The 21,070-nt window shown below is 31.5% G+C and overlaps 1 protein-coding gene across 1 annotated transcript in view; it reads right to left on the reverse strand.

The window, feature by feature from the left end:
- LOC119662161 (vesicular glutamate transporter 1) overlaps nt 1–20,318 on the reverse strand; it is a 29,106-nt gene extending 8,788 nt beyond the window's left edge. The window contains exons 1-2 of the mRNA XM_038071716.1: nt 20,015–20,318; nt 14,344–15,135 (exon numbers count right to left, since the gene is read on the reverse strand). Coding sequence (XP_037927644.1) covers nt 14,344–14,393 — 50 coding nt within the window. The 5' untranslated portion in view covers nt 14,394–15,135; nt 20,015–20,318. The remainder of the gene's footprint in view (nt 1–14,343; nt 15,136–20,014) is intronic.
- Nucleotides 20,319–21,070: the final 752 nt, after the last annotated feature.

The following is a 21,070-nucleotide window of genomic DNA, read 5'->3' on the forward strand; positions in this document are numbered from 1 at the left end:
TTCTTGATAAATTGTATTTTTAAATAGTATAAAACTGCACTTATGTTATTAGAACAATTGATTTGGTATCACTAACATCACTTACTTTATAATTGTTGCAGAACTATAAAGTGATACCCTAAATGACTGTTCTATGGTGTTTCGCATGTCTTATTAAAGAAGGGCTGCCATATTTGGATTATGTTGTAGATAATCCAATATTATTGGAAATTTCAAAATTCTTTAGAATAATAAAATAGATTATGATTTAAACTACACTATTAGTTTTTGAATTAAAAAAAAAACAAAAATATACGTTTTTGAGTAGTTTTTTCTTAGTTTCTAATAAAACTACAAAATAAAGAAAATAAAAATGCATTTTTACCATTCGTTTTTATTAAAATAGCAATTATTTTTTAATTATTTCGCAGTTGTATTAACTCAACAGTGATATACTCTGTGATATTCTCAATTCAATTGAAATGAAAGTCGTTTAACCAACCATAATCATCACATTTGCAAACTTAAACTTTCTCTCGAATGATTCAGATATAAAAAACGCCAGAAAATATATTCAAGCGACCACTCTATGCATCATTAGTTAAGAGGCAGAAAGTATGTTATGCAGCACACAAGTCAATTGAATTGTTATACCTAGAAAGACCCACATAAAGTCAAATGCAGGCACATGACATCTAAGTTAGGCTACCTGTTGGATTCTACTTTCTAAACACTTCCACAGAATCAGCACAACCCATAAGGCTTCCAAAGACAAGCACACGTTTTGGCAAGGTGTTATTTGCAAGGAGTTTTTACACGGCAATAGACGTTAATCAACGTTAGTGGCAACGCAACACGATTTGGTGTTGTTTTCCTGTTGTTGTTTACTAACGAAAAAACAAAAATATAAACAAATCTCTAAGGATTTAAGGGTGCGAGTGGCGCTGACACCACGTGCAACACAGCAAAGACAAGGGGTTGATTGCGTTGGGAGTTGGAAGCTTGTGGCATTACTGCAGCATTGGAAAACAGACGTGTCCAATTGAAATAAAATTCAATTTTATTAAGTGCCGATATGACGATACGACGATATACGCCAAATTGCTCCCTTACCCTTATTCTGACAATAAACGACAATGGAGTTACATATTTTTTCATTTTTATTGCAGCAATGATTTCGTATGAAAGGAGACAGATACATTTGAATAAATTGTACAAAGAAATCAGACTGATTGCTTTACATATATTTTTCAAGGAAATTGATTTTATTAAAAATATCTTTCAGATTTTTTTTTGAATTTTGTCAATGTCATCATTTACTTTAGATATTTTGTGATGTTTATGTCGTCGCCGCAAGTTTAAGTAAACGATATGTCAAAACCAAAGGAACGCGCACTGATTGATGAAGTCCCAACTAGCTATTGGGTTAAACCAGCAAATTGGGTTAAAGTCTTCTTCTCTTTGTAATGCCTTCTCACCTTTCGACACACTTCTCTACTTAGTGTGCCAAGGAATTTTCATACCACATGGCAGCCATAGAAGTTTGATGATTCTTAAAAGGAAATGGAAAATACTCGTATTCTGCTTTTGCAAACTCGCTGTAGTCAATGCGACTCTACGTTAGTCATGACAACAACCGATTCCTTTTAAATATCAATAAAAATCAATTAAGTGAACAAAGGCCGATGTTGTCATGGAAGCTCAAATAACCAATCCCAGAAATCAATTGAAGTGCTTTGGCTTCATCAACTTTCTTTTATGTGAAACTGAACGTTTAACTCATCAGTTATTGAAAACCTAAATAAAGAAAATAATAATAATAAAAATAATTGAAGTTAAAAAGCTAGAGAAAATGAAACACGGAAACCTCAAAAAATGAATTTAAATCAATTTTCTGTTGAATTTGCTTTTTCTATTCTTAAAATTATTTTATCAATTTTATTGACAATAGTAGCTATACTCATAGTAACTGGTAATTATAAGAGATGAAATTTTAGTGCAGTTATTAGTTGCCTATGAATAGTAGTTTCTAATCGTACTTTGATAACAAACTAATCCACAAAACTGGACTCTACTAAGATTCAAAAATCCAGATGTGTTTCTCATTTTCGGATCAAGTTAACTTGAATTCCGGATGCCGTATCGATCCACAAAACTGGACTGTACTAAGGTTCAAATATACAGATGTGTTTCTCATTTTCGGATTAAGTTAACTTGAATTCCGGATGCCGTGTCGATATGAAGTTTTCAGTAACGTATTAAAATATTATCTTCTAAGATATTTCGTAAAAAAAGCAAAATTTCTTGCAACAAATATTACAAAAAGCCAAACTTATCTGTTCAGTTAACATCTAAATTACCCGCGATTGTACATATAAAACGTACCCATATTTCTATGGGGTATGTTGAACTTACCCCTTATTCCCATTTCCAACGTATAACACTTACAGATATGTCTTATACATACAGCAAATATTTTTATTAGGATCTTCGTATTTTAAGAAGTCTAAAAATGTCTAACTGGCAGAGTTGTTGTTAACACAAAGGTTAAAGCAACAATTACCAACATTCTCCATTAAACTAGTTGCCTAGTTCAGTATACAACAATTCGATATGAATAGCTCTAGAAGCTTTCGAGAGAAATAAACTTCGGAAGATGTTTGGAGTATCGAATTTGATAGAACGATGAGCTGTACAAGCTATATCGCCTTATTACAATGTTGTTGCTTCGCTGGTTTGGTCGTGCTGTGCGAAAGAGGGAAAGTGCTCCGATTACAAAGATGTTTAATTTGTCTTGTTAGTAGAAACTACAGTGGTTGGCATCCGAATCTTAAGTCGAAGTTGGACCAACGGCCAATGAGATAAAGGCACTCAATACTTCCAACTGCAAACAGCAAGTCACTGATCAGGCTGGCTGGAGGAGGCTATGGGATGCGACAAAGTAAAACTCACAACTGTAATGGCCAACTAAGTAAAATAAAGTCATTACCTAATGACTACATTAAGACTGAAAAGTTTTCGGAAATTCTCATTTAAAATTCGCGCGCTGTATATTTTTCGATATTTTAAGTTTATGTAGTTTGGCAGCACTGTCCTTAATTACTATGCCAAAAATGAGCGCGATCTGTCAGACAGTTCGTTTACGGCAGCTGTTGAAACCAGTTCACCTCAGTAGTGCGTTGCGAAATGTCTTCGACGGTCGTACGACCGTCCTGAAAGGCTTTGTACCACTCATAAACTTGAGTTTTCGATAAAACTGATTCCCCATAAGCCTTTTGTAGCATTCGCAACGATTCTGCACACGAAATTTCGTTCGAAACACAAAATTTGATGCAAACTCTTTGTTCAATATTTTTTTCCATTGTTTTTTTCGCAACGCACTACTGAGGTGAACTGGTTTCAACAGCTGCCGTAAACGAACTGTCTGACAGATCGCGCTCATTTTTGGCATAGTAATTGTCCTTAATTGCTGCCAAACTACATAAACTTAAAATATCGAAAAATATACAGCGCGCGAATTTTAAATGAGAATTTCCGAAAACTTTTCGGTCTTAATGTATATATCAAAACAATTATTACATTATATAATAAGATAAAAAATTTTAAAAGCTTAATTTTAAATCAAAAAATGTTAAATAATGGTCCTGTCTACATTAATTTCTGTATTGAGAAGATAAAGTTTAATTGAAATAAATAATTGCGTATGATATTGAATCATATGGTTTGGTTTGAATCAAACGCAATCAAGAAGTCCGATATTTGAGTAGTTAGTCCTTATGTAGGTAATCACACTGCGAATGTTGGCTTTCAAACAGTTCAAGGTGTTCGATTAAACTGAGTTATCCAGTGCGCTCACACGATAGGTTGTCGAATCACAAGATCTGAATTAGGAAGATGATACTGTACTTAGGTAGAAAATTATGACTGTTTAGAGCTTGTTTATCAATGTTCCTGTCACGGAAGATATGTTCGTCCTCATTAATAAAGTAATAAATCAACTGTTTAGAGACAAAATTTATACTTTTTTTTAGTTTTCAGGCCTGTTTACACTTATACTGTATATACCTACTACTTAGGATTAATATTTATCCACTGCTTTTAACTGCTTTAAATTGGAGTCGTTATTAATTCACAAGCTAACATTAAATACTGCTATATATCTCAAAAGATATATTCTTCTTATTATGACAAAGCAAAGAACTCGAAAGTCTGGTTAGTACAGAAACATAATGAGCATATATAAAGCTAACTAAATTTAATTACTACTTCAAGCTACACTAAAAAATTTCTTTACAAGTGTAATGGTAGACATAATTTTTGGGTGGAAACTCATCCATTACTACAGTTCACTCTGGTCAATGGTGTATAGGAATTCTCCTGATGAAGGCAAAAGCGAATTTGCCGAAATTCGTATAGAAATATACAAAAAATTAACGCTCGAAATAAAAGTTACTATTCTTAAAAAAAGAAAAATAAAACCAGCTTTAAAATAGTAATTGCAGAAATTGTGAAATCTAAAAGGAAACTATTAAATAATTTTTTCTGTGAATATTCGACTCTGGCATCCAGAAGAAAACGGTTTTTAGGAAAGTGTTTTTTGACAGTTTATCAGACAGTTCATCGTTAAACACAAACGACCTATTAAATTATCTAAATTCGACGGAATGGATTTAGTTTAAATCTTTCTATCTTAATATTTCTTGCTATGAACGTGGTAGCTAACGACAAAAATTGCTAATTAAGGTCAATCTGCTTACCTGCCATTTCAAACAGCCAACCATAGTCTTCGCCAAACCAAAATAATTCACATGTTGCAATTGTATTTGACATATGAGTAGAAAGGGTAGGAATAAACGGGGTACTAGCTCCCTACGGACCGGAGCACTGCGACCATGATTGATCTTTTGTGCTGTGGCATATGAGTAATTTCAATGGTAAATTCTAAACAGACTTTCATTTAAAACTTGACGAAAATTATTACTTATTTCCAAGCTTTAATTTAAGTTTAAATTAAGACTAAATTTTTACATTAGCAAAATCCGGAAATATCTATATGTAGAAATGTATTGATAATCATCCCTTTATACTATATATTGCACTGTCAAAACATATAGCAAATAGCAAAAATTAAACCTTAAAGCATTTTTCCAGATCTTAAAATATTTTGCAGTAAAAATTTAGTAGTAAAAAATCTCTCCCTCTACTAGTTGAACGCAATCTTATTACAGTAGTTAAACCAAGGAATGACCCCTTAAAATATGCTTGACAAACTAATCATAAACCGCAAACAACCTACTTACAAATCAGCAAACACATTTAAATGGCTCAGCGGAACTCAGCATAGCTTTGCACTCCAGCAACTCCAACAATTGCTTTGTAAAGCGATATATCTAATAATCCCACCCCTCGTTACTGGACAAAAAAATACATTTATTTTTGTCCAATTTCTGTTGTTCCATAACTCAAATATCTTTCGCATTCCACTGCTTCTGATACTGCCTGCTTATATTTCATCGACTGCTCCATGAAATAGCAAGTTGTTTTTGAACAACATCACCAATACAACTTGCATCTCATATCTTCCAGTTTTCTCCGTTACCACTTGTTTTGGTAATATTCTGTGCCGTTTGTGTGACATTGTCAAGCATGAATTTTTGCAATTTTTGCTTCAATCTTCATTTTTATTTATTTATTATGCGCTGTTTTAGTGCCACCGTTTAATGTATCTGTCCATCCATCCGTTCGTCGGTTTATTCATCTATCTGGGTATCTGTTTGTCTATTTTGTTGGTCTATGTCTCAATTTATTTTGAAGAAAGAATGTTCGTTTCCACGTATGTGCGGTCTTAAACGCCGCCAAGTCTGACGCCAATTTTATTTCCTTGTGTTTATGCGTTCTCCGCCGTTGAAGGTTACTTAAAAATTCGCAGACTTTATGGCGTGTAATAGATTAAAAAGAGTGGCGCCACATTGTACAATTTTGACATTCACTAGCCAAAATGTTATAGCTACTTGCCAGGAGAAAGCTGTGCGCTATTTGGCTCCGTTTATTGTATGACAAAACTTTTTCCTCTAAGCTTGCATTAAATAATAATTTTTTCTTTCGTTTCACTTTAAGGAAATTAGAGTAGTAGACAGTTTAGGTACGATAGTGAAAATAGTGAAGAAAATTTCAAAAATAAATAATATAAAACCGTGGTATTTCTTTTTATCTATCGTATATAAACTTTTTTATCTCCTCTGACAATAATTTGTTATATATTCATCAAAAACATTTATTTTGCTCCTAAAAATAAGTTATGAAAATAAAATGAAATCTTATGAATAAGTTCTGATTGCATCCCTAAAATATGCAATAATTATTGAATTAGTTGTCTAACTTGAGAGTATAAGTTGCAATTATATAAACTGATTACTTACTCCGACTGGTGTTGAGTTAGAATTCCTATCCTATTTAAGCTTTTTCAGGTCAGTTTGATCAATTTAAATATCTCACAAATTTCAAGTATTACTATGTTTTGGCAGTTGCTATATATGCTATATATATGCTATATATGTTGTTGTAGTATTTCACTGATTATTCCAGTTTGATTATTTGTTTAATATACATAATAAAAACCTTCTCCAATATTTAGACTCTGCATGGATGCCGGTTCACATAGTGTTCTATCAACTATCATTTTGATTATTAAAAGTTTTGTTACAAATCAATTATTCAGTCAAATAGTTCATAAAAATAAAGGAGTATGGTCATAAATGAATATCCTCTTGAACGTTTTGTATAAATTTATACGAGAAACACACTGCTCACCCCACAAACAAAGGTATGTAGTACTACTACTACAATTCTTTCTCTTTGTTAGAGTGAATTAATGCTGTCATCTTTGAATATCAAGAAGAAAATGTAATGTTAAAGAAAATAAAACGTAGAAGATATTCGGTTACCTAAATGGCCTTGGATATGCAGACGATATTTTATTACTTTGTAGGGTTCAAGTTAGGAAGATTAGAAGGAAATGGAGAAAAACAGACATAAATAGCGAATACCAGAATTAGATAAAGAATATCCGGGGGAGACTAGGAAGACCAAGAGGTTATGGGGAAGATGGGAAAAAATTATATATGAGTTCAATAGTAACTGGTTTAGATTGTAATATTGGTAACACGAATATGATAACTAGTAGGTATAGCTGCACTTTAACCAATCAATATAATAAATAATGACAACATAGATTATGTGAATTAATTACAACATAAACTCCAAACTTTTGCTGTAATAGAATATTGTAAGCGAAAGTCTAACGAGTATATCGTGCGTCTGATGACAAGACAAAACCAACGCTCTGAAGTTTCAACTGGAATTTGGAAGACAAACAATCAAAAATTGAATGGAAAAAATTATCCTTATCTGCCGAGAAGAAAAAATATGAATAGAGGCCAATATAAATAAATAGAATTGATTAAAGTCTTTATGCTCCAATGAAAAAGAAGAATGATGGAGAGTAGAGCAAAAAAATTGTCATACTTTGTAAAATTAAATATTATGTCTATTTTAACGAATATATAACGAAACGCAATTTTAACGAAATTTCCGAATATTGTAGTTAGATATTTTTAAATAAAACAGTATAACTTTCAAATTGAAACTCTTCCCAAAAAACTTCGGAAATTTTTTTTTTTATCACTTCAATAGCTTAATAAAAATAATTGCTTAAAACCAAAATATTTTGAAAATTAGGAAAACAATGAGTAATATAATTAAATAAAGGTTTATTATAATTAACAACCTTGCTTTGTGTTCTGTGTGTCATCACCAGTATTCCTCTTCACAAAAATTATTTCTAAATGTCTTCCGTTGAAGAGAGCGATATATGTTGATTTTATCAAACGCCGTCTGTAAAGTACAAGCATCTTTCCTTGACACTTTCTCTGATATCACGAACAATGAAAGCCACTTAAATCTCAGGAGAGGACAATAGCATGAAAACGTTTAACGTAACTAACGCATATCTTTGACAACGCTAAGATGCCTAACAAACACATCCTTCACTGCTTTTGATACGAGTAACGTTTTTCACATTTTTCACGTTTTTCACGCTTTTCACGTATTTTATTTCATTTCATTTCAATTCCATTCGATTGAATATCATTTTTCGCTTTTATTCAGAAATTTGAATTTACATTTATTTTAATTTCATTTTTTTTAGATAATTTTTCTTTTTCAACTGCCTTTATTGTATGAAGTGCGAAAAGTACGCGGCAACGAAACACTTCAAGGAAAGTTATTAAAAATTGAAGCATACTTGAAGGCGCTATTACACATTGCAAATGTATTCCTTTGCAATCGAAAGAAACTTTCGAGTTTCTGTTCACAAATGAGTTTTCGTTAGTTCTATTGATTTTAAAATCAAAGTTGGATCGGAAGACATTAACTTTTAAAAGGGGTAGAAACTGCCACATATGTTATGATATGATATTTTGTGTTAAATTGCGAAAAGTACCTTCCAATGAAATGATTGTATTTTAATATGATGATCTGCAATCTGTAATCTGCAATTCGTTATTACAATTCTCTTAAGTGTGATGAATGAACAAGTCACTTGTACTATTAACATAAACTAAAAGTTAATCACTTAAATTAAGTTATTGACTATATTAGACAATACTTGTCAACAATCCAAGCATACTTACTGCTTGTCCGATCAGCTGTTCTAATATTGATGACTATGTGGTACCGCAATGTTATGCCTACACTACAATAAGTACGAGGGAAAACTGTACTAAGAGCGATCGTTCAAGACTTATGAAAAACTTGATTCTAGAAAATAAAAAATAAAAAACTGAGCAGCCAATAGCCAATAGCGTCAGAAAATATTGTTAAGTTTATGTTAAAGAGAAAAAATATTTTATTAAGAATTCTTTTATATTCAGTTTCGAATCAAAATTTGTTACTAGTATTTCCTAAATTTGGAAAGTGCACTCGTAAAGTTACAGATATCTTTTATTTCTGCGGCAGCAGAAAGGCTGTACATCAACATTTTCATTCAACTATCTAAGTGTTTAGTTTCTAAAATATGGCACAACAACGTGGTAAAAAAGATACAGCGCAAAGTAAATATTCAAAAAAGCAGGTTAAGTCAATAAAATGTACAACTGCAGGTACTTCTAATAAGAAAGTTGGTGAAAACGAAGTTCAGAAACTAGATGGAGATGCTTTACGTTATTTCTTAAAAGCTGTTGGCATAAGAGTTTCTGAACGACAGCTTAGGATTCTATCAATAAAGATTCAACTATTAAGCCATATGTACCTCATTTTGGAAAACTTTCTCAAAATACTTTCACAACATATTGAACGTACTAAGCCCGTCAAGGACTCTAAAAAAGCACTCCGTAGGGCCATATTCAAAGAATGGTTACATACCACAAAGGTGATGATTAGCAAGTTACAGATTGATAACCCAACCAAGAAGAAGTAAACCACCTGACAACTGACAACTGAAACTTACAATGATGCGTTAATACATATTTTGATTAACATTTCAAATTGGACTGAATTAAATAACAAGTAAATAAAGCGGTAATATTAACAAACCCGTCTTTCAGAATATATATATATGTATATAGATGTGATAGGGAAAAAATTTTTCCAGTAACCTCATGGTGAAGAATATTTAACTATATATAAATCTACAACTTATAATTAGCGTAAAAAAATATCGATTGAAATTAAGTCTCAAGTTCCACTTTGCCAATTTTTCCGGGGAGCAATTTTTCCGGAAATAAGATAAAATAAAACAGATTTTTTAACATTCATAACAAATTTACTGGACATATTATACCTACCATATATATTATTTTAACACAGAGAAACCTTTTTTGTATAAGCAGATGCACAGCTTTTCTTTTCATAGATATAATTTAGAACTTTAGACTACAACAGAATTAACGATGTTTTTTTAGTCAGTAAGACAATGGCAAGTGTTTAAGGCTAAATAGATTTGGACTCAGACTAACCTCTATTTGTTTTAACCTGGATGTGGGGAAGTCAACCACCATACTTCAAAGGTAAGACTAAGAGACAATGCTAAATGCGGATTATGTCAAACTCAGAGTAAAATGACGAGTTTTCTTCGGTGCCGTACTGTGATAAGCATATACAATACTATCACATCATTTTTTTTCACGAAATGAGCACTGGGATCTTGAAACAAAGATATTGTTATGTTTATGAATAGCTTGAATATATCTGGGTTAACCACGGAAATTTTTTTTCCTTTAGGCAGAGGCACAGATCTCAAAGATTGCGATATAAAATCCTCTCTTCTTATAATAATAAAAAAAATAACAGTAGGATATCTGCAGAAAATATTTAAAAATTGTGTTAGTACGCGGAGAGTTTAAGGTACATTTATTTCGGATTTCAAGTAAAGCATCGCTTTAGTTAAGAACTAATCCATTACTTTCATATTACTTTTATCTAATATTATCTTCCTCTCAATAATTACTTGATTTCCATTTTTACTTTTACCATATATAAGCAATATTCTTTCAAAACTTTCCCCAAAACCTCCCCTTCTATTCTTTACCCTTAATATAATTATATTTTGTGAAGAATCCACAAATGTAAAAATTATTCTTACAGTCACGTACAATGAGTTTTAAATTAATTTGATATCAATTTTATTGGCATAACTTCTGAACAATTTATTAAAGAGCATGACAACACCTTTAAATTGATTACGTTACAGGAGTAACTACCTGCAGCACTTCCATCACTTCACAGAAATATGAAATAGAAAAGGCAATCAATGCCTATCTTCCAAAAACAGTCTGTCTTTCATTCATCGAATGATGCTTTTGTGTCAAATCAATTTCCCACAAAACAATTTCTATTGTTTTATATGAAATGAATTCCGATGTCTTATGTGACGATGCTCCAAACCATGCAAAACACATTGACTCACGTTCCACTGACAGCAGCGACCTACTCCACAGTCGTCGTAAACATATCAATTATTTCAAAACAATTTCATGTACTGGGTTTGTGTCCTACATTTAGGCGAAAGTAATGAAGACAATCAAAGTAGTTGGAATAAATGAAGGAAGGAGAGAGCAACACCTTTAATTCTTTGTCGCAGCAACTAGGAGATGGAGACGAGTTCGTCATATATTTTGAAAACAGTGCAAGAACTGTAAACGCATAAACTGTGAGGAAGACGGAACCAATACCCTTGCAGCTGTCAGTTGGTGTACAAATACCAACAGTTAAGGCAGTGGTGGATATTAATACAGCTCTTAAAGAGCACTGCTCACTAAGTAACTTCGTACTCCAACCTTGGTCACCCTACACACAAACTCGAGTACTAGCACTATGTGCAAATGAATGCTTTTGTTTATGTGAAGCAGCAAATAAAACGGCACTTCATAACCGTTTCCTTCGGCACACGTGCATGGAACGTGCAAGGAATTCCTAACGCATTCCTAAGGCATAAGTGCGTTCCCACCTAACAAACTGCTTAGACATTTTTTATTATTACTTCTGCTGCTATTGTTGTTGTTTCACTTCCATTTTTGCATGAAACACAATGAAAGGACTTTTGTCTTTAACACAGAGATGCCAAGGCGTACGTCCTCAGGAAAGCGTGGAATATAAAGCTGAACTCCACTTTTTGCTGCCTTGTTGCATTGCAGCCGTTGTGGTGTTCGTTTGTTCTGCGGTAGTGTCGATGTTGGTACGACTTATCGTCTTTAATGACTTGTTAAGCATGCCAATAATTTTACAACTTTCCTGTTTTACTCCCCTCTCAAACTCACATGTTGAGTGCTTCATTTTGTTTTCTGAATGCATTCTTGTAGTCTATTCTTGTCTAAAAGAAATTCCGCAAGATGCCATAACGCAGGCAAAACGTACTTCGCTTAATCCTACCAGACTTAGTTTTATACTTCTTAACCGAATGACGAGACATCGTCTTTAACTTTTACACACAAATCCGTAGACATCGACATTGACCAAAAGTTGTACTTTGAATTTGCTTCAACTTGTGTGAGAAAAACGACAGAATAGTTACAAAAATTTAAAGTTAAAGCTTTACTACTTTACTACTGGTTATTAATAATAATACTTGTCTTAATGATACTCGTACCATAATTTCTGTTTTCATTGTTGATATCATTTGAAGGAGCGATAACACACATTTATCTAGGACATGAATTGTGCCATTTCAGGAGCAAGTCTTTCAAGCAATCATAAGCACATATTAAGGCTTTTGTTGAACCTTACAATATCCTTTGACTCAATAAGTCAAATCTTTTTTGGCTTAAAATAACTGATGAAAGGTTTCACCACCTTACTGCGTAAGAGAAGATAAACAAGCTTCTGTGATTAACTTAATTTATTTAAAAACGGACTAACTTTAAAAAAAATAAATATTTTTATACTTTTGTGAGATCAATTTTCATATGCGGCTCTAAGTGAATAATCTATAACAGCTTAACATTTCTAAAAAAAAAATAATTCAAAAATCTTTGACAATCTTAAGATGAAGTACAGATGATAATAATCGGTACTGTTATAATGACAAGCCACGATAATCGTCAGGGTTATCAGATTTCAATCCCTTGTAATTGAGATATTCTTTATCTTTAAGAACTGATGCACAGACAAGAAAAATATTGTAATATTAACATTGGAGATATTTTCTTTCTTCTTATGGGTTTCACAACTAACCATACAGTGAAGGTGATATATGTGCTGTAACTGCCTGCCATTCTTAATCACTTTTTACTTCTCTATTTCTTTTCACTATGCAATATTCTTTTTATCTAATATTACAAAACCATAGTTAAACCTATATTTAGCATACTTTATAACATATCACAACTCTTGAGTTTTTTCAGAAACCCATTTCTGCTATGAAATTAGAACAATTTTTACATATTATTTCCGCGACTATGACTCCGAATAATATGAAGCCATTGAGATATTTTGATTCGCAAGAGTAAGGTTCATGTAAAATCCAGCTTAAAACTAGTTTTTCCACATTTTAATGTCGGTATTCCATGAACTAATAGGGAAGGTGGTCAACAAATCAACATTGGACAGATTAAGGAAGTGTGTTGTACATCTTAGCTGAACAAATTGAAGATAAAGTCTTTATAATTGGAATGAATACAAACAAAATATATAGTGAAAACTAAGACTTATATAAACTGCAGGGCAATCAAAATCATAGGCATGTTCTATAACAGACCTTTATTGCAAAGTAGGTAAGAATTTGTTTGAAAACTATCAAATGGTAATGCGATACTAAGTACGCTTTATTAAGTTTGTAATGATTACCTCGAAAATGGAATTTTAAGAAATTTTAGAACAAGAGAATTATGTTGATTTTCACGTTATGAAAGACATGATGGTACTGAAGTCACTGAATGACCAGCTAAAAGAAGAACAAACATGTCCTTAATAGATTCTGAGTCTTACTGCGAAATTAAAAAGGGACAACTATAAAGAAGTTAATAAAAAAAGGGAGGAAAAGGAGTTTGCACACCACTGACTTAATAACAAGCAAAACAATTTCTCTTCTCAGCTAATGGAATATCAAACAAGGTTTTTCACAGGTCCACTATAAGCTGAGATTTCACTCAAATATATTGGATCTTTGCTACACTGATGTAAGTCACTGTAGGGAGACAATACTCTGAAAACTCAAAGAAACTCTGAAATAGGAAATTCATAATATTATAGACTTATTAGGTACCAACCCAGTACAGGGTCCTTGTGCAGTCGTAGCTCTTTTTGGCATTTAATTATAAAAGGATATAAATATATATAAAGTCCATTTTTGCTTCCCAAAAAGCATAGTTAAGCTCCAACTATGACATTTTTAAAATTTTTGGTGTTTTGAATTTATTTATTAACCATGACAAATAAAAATCATTTTTTCGCACTCCAAAACGAGCATAAAAAAATCAAGAATAGCTCCCACTCATTCTCAACATTCAACGACTTGTACACTTTTACTTCCATACCCATTCTCACCCTCAACCGCACTCCCACACCTAACACACCGTACACACCTACACACAAACTGCAAGCGAGCGATGCAATGCGTGGCTTGCTGCTTCGTTTGTGTGCGTGCATGAATTTTTATGTGTGTATGTGTCCAGCCAATGCATTGGTCCGTTAAATTAAATTTTTGAGCGTCGTTCTATTTTGTTGTTGCAATTATTATTACAATATCATTACCATTGCTATGGATCTTGTTGTTGTTGTTGTGTTCTTTTTTTATTATGATCCTTAATATTTTTGTTGTAATACGTTATAAGCTTAATATAATTTATGATATACCAACTCTGTTTAACTTACCCACCAAAAACGCCCGTTGCCTTCTCTTTAAACGCAGTCAAGCCCTTCATAATTTCTGCTAACAGATATTGATGCTGCGCCTACGGATACGTTTTTTAGTCTTACTGTTATTATTGTTGTGGTTGTTGTTGTTAGTACGGTACTTTATTGAAACTTTATTCGGACAGTATGTACGTGCAAGTTGTTGTTGTTGCTAAACGCGCTTTTGCTACCTTATTTTCAATTGTTGTTTTTTTTCGTTTTTGTTTTGTACTTGTGCTTACGTGTGCTTACTTTTGGAATCTGTGAGAAAAACTGCTTTCTTTACTTTGCTTCACTAGATTATAACTTCACACCTCCAACCACTCTGTCACTTCCTTAAACTATGCATATTTCGGGGATTGCAGTAAACTTCGCTGTTCTTTATTGCTGTTGTTCTAATCTCAACTTCACACGGAGTATCTAGATCCGCCTATAATTTTTATGCATTGCCAACTAAATTTCAAAATCCACGCAACAAATTTTGGGTTGTTGATAAAAAGCGTCGCACCCCCCACGGCGCTAATTCCCAACTATACAGGGCACTGTCTTGGCTTTGAGTGTGTTTAGTGTTTTTATTGTTGTATTTATTTTTATTTCTGCCAAGTCAATTGATTTTTGTTTTTTTTTTTATTTAGCAACTTTTTTATTTCTTTGCATAATTTTTGTTGTTGTTGCTGTCGCTGCTGCTGCCGCTTTCACTGCCATGGCTATAGTTTCTATCGTTGTTGCTTTAGTGACTTGTGGATCGTGGGTCGGGAATATTTGACTTTTCTGTAAAAATAGCAAGGAAAAAACAAATATAAATTGCAATAAAATTCTGCTTATTCAAGTGTGTTTCAATGCTGATAAGAAAATGCTTGTTCTTATTATTATTGTTATTATTTTTGTTATACTCGTATATTTGGAAAAATTTTATTTTCATATTCCGCAATTCAAATATATAAGCGGATTAAGTTTATAACAGTTTTTATCATCAACAGAAAATGATGAGTTATGAGAAAATAGACCAAGCAGGGAGTGTGGATATCAGATTTTGTGAAAAAATTTTGATGGAGTGATTTCGCGAAGGAAGAAACTGAAAGTATTTATCTAAAACGGAAAATTAACTTCCTCCGATTTCACCCACAGATTGATTGAAATGTGGGTTAAAATTACATCTATGACGGAATGTGACAGCTACGGGTCTTCGAACAAGATTGACATCTTATTGTTTAATATTTTTCTCATCTCTCATCTCATCTCTAATTTTTCGGCTATATATGTATATATCGCAGACAATTTAAAAGTAGATAACGCAGCTAGTCCAGCTCATGCAGGCCGGCGACTCTTCACATTAAGATCCCGTTTTTCTGAGGATTTTGATCAATTACTAGATCTGACACTAAGGCCGTGAGCGAGTTTGAGTAAATTGAGATAAAGTAAATTAAAATTTCCCAGGGATTTTTTGCACTGCACTTATGTAAAAATTTATTTACTTATTTATTTATTTATTTATTGCACTTATTTATAATTTTCGGTTAAAAGTTTTCAAATTTATTTATTTATTTATTAAACATCTTATAAAATTTTCACAATGGTAATACCTAATTTATCTAATTTTTATCTAATTTACCCTACTCAAAATTCTGGTAAATACCAACATTCGCCACTATACCGACATAATTTACTATTTCCCTCAAGTTACCATCAATTTACTCGAACTCGCATACGACCTAAACAGCATTTTAGGCTTCACCAAAGGCTCTAGGTGGTTTTAAACCCTAAGTTTTTCCTACATATGCGGTAACACAATGGGCCAATAGGCCTAAGTGAATCCAGCAGGGATAGCCGGTATAACCTAACCTAACCCAGTTAGATGAGATACCTCAGGAACACATATCAATCAACTGTATTCGTTATTTGATATTAAACCCGATAATTAAAATTTTCACTAAAATATTTTATGTGATTTTAATCCACATTACAATTCATCTGTATGTAAAAACAGGGGTAGGTCATTTTCCGTTTTAAATTTAAAATCTTATTTACCTGCTTTGCGAAATCACTCCATGAACAATTTTTTAAATGGTTTAAGCAATCAAAACTAAACTATCAGACAGTGAGTCTTTGAAGTCCTTAAGTTAAGGTTACGATAGATACTTGTCTCCAAATTAAAATTGAACGTTGTGTAATATTGTTCACCTCAGATTTCACAAGTATACCATAGGCGATAGGTATATTACAGACAATTATAAAACAGATGGCCTATCTGAACAGGATACTTTAGGTACACATTTTAAATAACTGAATGATCTGGGTATACCATAAGCATCAGGAAAACAATTCCCGACAGATATATATATTATGCAATTAAATACAAGATGTAAGGATGCAATAATATGCTAATATTTGTATAATAATTGATTCATTCTGAATAAGAAAAAAAAAATAGCTATCTTTAGATACCCGCAGAGATGTCAGTTTGATAAAAGGGCTTGGTGATGGATTACTTTCTCTCTTTTTCTTAATGATTTTTGCTGCAATTGTAAAGATTAACCTTTTCTGAAGAGATATCTGTTGTCGCTTAGAAATCAGTTGAATTATCAGTTGAGTTTTTAATCAAACTTAGTTTTAATATTATTTTATTTGTTAAATACATGGGGAAATAAAGAATTTTAATAGAAAATAATATGTCGATACAATTGAAATTCGTTAAATTAGAGGTACACTATGAGGGCTCTGCAGTAATATAAGCAATAGTAAACAGGTGATACCGAATAAGTCATGACAGCAAAGCTTATGAATATTGTTCTGGATAGTCAAAAACTTCTGTGGCGGACAAAAAAAAGAGGATCGTTAAATAAGAATAAGAAAGTTTTGAAAAATATTGCAAAGTATTGAAAAATATTGCATGAAGTTATAGGTATAAAAAAGCTATCTGTGACTAGGTTATCGTATTTGCCAGTTTAGAACAACAACTCAATCGCTTGAACAATTTTAACGCTTTACGGTATAAACAAAACAAGGACCTGCTGCATTATTTAGGAAACATATATCTATAATTAAATTTCAAGCATCTAGAAGTAATTAAAACAATATGAGAAAGTTTTAAACAGATTGAAAAATATGATTTTACTCCAGACGACCACCAGACGATCTGGAAAGACTTAAACAGGCTGTTGATTTAAAATATTGAAAAGGGTTCAACAATAACTGGACAGATTAATGAACATCTTAAGTTTTAGAATCAATTATTTTATTTCATCTAGACAATTCAGTGGATCAAAAATCGTGGGTCAGTGATCACTATATTCAAAATTCATGGATCCCTCTTACACTGCACATTCGAGTGATTATTTGTTCTTTTTGGTTCTGTTTTGTTTCCGTAGACTAAAGTTTATATGTGTGGGCAAAAATTGAGCTGTAAGTAGGTATTTATAAAACTTAGACCCACTGCGTTGTTTATAAGAACATCTATGAGAACTCAATGGGACTATTTTAGATAGTTTCTTTAAAACTCTATTCAAAACATTCAACTTTTTCAATGGATTCTTAACTGTGGATTTTACACTAAAGTGACAATTATTTCAATCTAATAAATCACTTACGTGACTAATATCAATCACTTAAAGACTACTTAAACTAACTAATTAATAAATGATTTAACCAACTTTCCAGAAATCATTGATATATTTTATTTTTATTTTGTCTGCAAAAAATTTAAATTAAAGAAGAGTTAATTAATTTATGTGTAAATAAAAGTCTATTTTTGTGAGTCGCAGCGACTACCTAATGTTTGCTTGCCTAAAAATAAAATTCCGGAGAAAAATATTTGCTGTTATATAAAATCAACTTTAAAGGTGTTTGATTCGGTAACCACTGGTGAAAGAGCGACAGCAAGCCACTAATCAGACTATCTGACATAGGCTACTGACCGCGGGTAAAGACGACTTACGCCTGTAATGGATTTAATATTTTATTTTCGAAATACTCGATATTTCATAACAGAAACATCTTAGAATGCATCTTTTAAAATTAAATCAAACATTATAGACGAAATTCTCAAAATTGAATATTTTTATCGATCAAAGCCTGGGATATATTATTGTAGTAGTAATATAATATATGATGTCATATATGATAATATATGATGTAGTAAGTTTTAAAGCGAACCAGCCAGTAGGAAATAGTTCCAATTCATCTGCGTGGAAGGTATAGATTACACATTTGCCAATGTTGATTTTCGTAGAAATTGAAAAAAAAAACTATTGAAGCTATATATGAGGACTACACATTTTAACATAATATATAATATGACAATATCTCACTGATAAAAAAAAATTTGAGTTTAATATTACATATTTTGGGAAATAAATTATAACTTAAACACAATTATATAACATAAATTTATTTCGAAAAAAGTGTGTTCAAAAAATATTTTTGTATTAAAAAAATCAGGACTTGTAGATATATAATAGATAGAATAATAAACTATTAAAAGATAATAAATACATTTTTAAGAGGATTTACTTTGAAAATGGCATCGCATATGACGTGTCAAAGAGCCAGCACTACTGAAACACTACTGAAACGACGTGAAAATAAAAAGTAAAAAGGAATTGAAAATACACTGTGCTAACTTACAGCACTAAATTCGCGAAATTAAAAGTTAAATCACTTTTCATTTATAAATTTTGATGAAAAACATTTGAATAAAAGAATTAAGAGATTTTACGTATATAATTCTATATGTATATTTTATATAAAAAAAATTCTTAATTATAATTTAAAAAATAAAATAAATTTTTATTGATTGGTGATATGTTTTTGTTGCATTTAGAATCATTATATTATATGAATAAATACATTTATGTATAAAAAATGTACATAATTTCATATGTGTAAATAATTGAAAAACCATAGAAACTGACATAGACTTTTTAAGTTTTACAATTCAAATAGAATTTATTGTATTATCTCTCATCCATTACACTCCTTCTATTTTAGGTAAGAAAATTTTCTTGATTTTTTTTTCCTGCCATAAGTATTAAAAATTATACAATATTTTTTAAAATTTTACTTTACATCCCCTAGACTATAAGATCCAAACTAAGAACCTATTTCAAAGAAATTTCTGAAATTATTCATTCAAACAGTTTTTCTACGTTTTCTCTTTATTTAAAAATTTTTAATAATCCTATTTAAAAAATTTTTTAAATAAAAGTTTGTCTAGAATATATACTGTAGGAATTTCAACAATTCCCTTCTCAGTCATTTCTACTCTAGAAAGAGAAAACAGAAACTTTCCGAGAACTTTTGAAAGTAACACCTATTACTGATAGCAAAATTAGGTTAATGTGAGGCTCATGTTTTTCACTATCTTGACAACCTTGTGCTGCGTATCGTGGGCAAGAAAGAGAGTAAATAGGGAATACTATATAATGTATTATATTATGGAAGAGAGTAAATAGCTTTTTACAGTTTGTTAAATATATGTTTGCAAAATGCAAGTAATTTATTATTTGCATTTGATAAATAATCTATAATTTATTTATTTATAATTTATAATTAATTTAAAAATTTATAATTTGTTATAAAATGCAAACATATTCCAGAGCAAAGTATTACTGAATTCTAAGTGGTAAGTAAGTAGATATTTTTGATTACTTACTGCTCTCCAAAAAAATATTCTTTTGCAAGTTATTCCTTTAGGTGCTCTGCAACTGATAATGTAATCCAGCGGTTAGTAAAAATCCACAAGTTTGAGGACGAAAGTATTTTAAGATTAAGTAAATATTCGTTTTTTTATGTTATTTAACTATGTGTGTATATAGCTATATATATATTTAATTATCACAAAAAAGGTACACAGATTACATGAAATGTTCAATAATGTTTCTCTCGATGAAAGATAAATCACGTCATAATTCGGCTAGGCTGAACGTAGAGACGTTATAGCCAAGTGAACTGTTTTGTACCCGAATTCTCTGCACAATCGCGCACTTCACAAAAAAAATTAAAGTAAATAAAAAAATTTTAAATAAAAAATAAACGTCTTAAATTATACGGGAAAGAAAAACTAATTAAAAAGTTATTAGCAGCGTTTGCAACAACATTCAGACAGAGTTGACTGCTGTACTAGCGACCTGAATGGAACTCTGTCTGAAGACCGTATGAGCTATGTCATACATTGGCAAGCATCGCTAAGCAGTAGAGATCGCATAGTTTATCTGTACACAGAAATTTAATTAGATGGTGGGAGGCAGTTGGTTTAGAAGAATCGTGTAACATAGTCTATCCTGCTCTAAAGTCTACAATACTGCAACCTACTGCTAATGTGGGTCTCTACAGAGAACCTTTAACCCCCATCAATAGTCTTGCAGTCTTTTACGTACACTGGAAGGCAGGACTAATGTTTGAGACTGGAAATGTCAATATATGCCATTTCCAGATTCAGTACTAGGCCCGCTTTCTTATTTCCCGTAGAAATGGTCTTTTGTTATATGGATTTTTGTTATTCAAAATAGATCACTTATTAAATGACCAATTTTATAGTCATAGTAAATCATTTATAGGTATTTATTTAATTTACATTATTATTTATATAATAAGTTATTTAACATTTTAAATATTATTATTTAGAAGTTTTTTTTCAAATTTACCACTGAGAAACACAATCACAATTTGAGGAAAAAGTAACAAGGTACAGTAAGGTCCGTTTGAACCG

The sequence above is a fragment of the Teleopsis dalmanni genome, chromosome X (assembly GCF_002237135.1).
Source record: "Teleopsis dalmanni isolate 2A chromosome X, ASM223713v2, whole genome shotgun sequence".
Classification (NCBI taxonomy): Eukaryota; Metazoa; Arthropoda; class Insecta; order Diptera; family Diopsidae; genus Teleopsis; species Teleopsis dalmanni.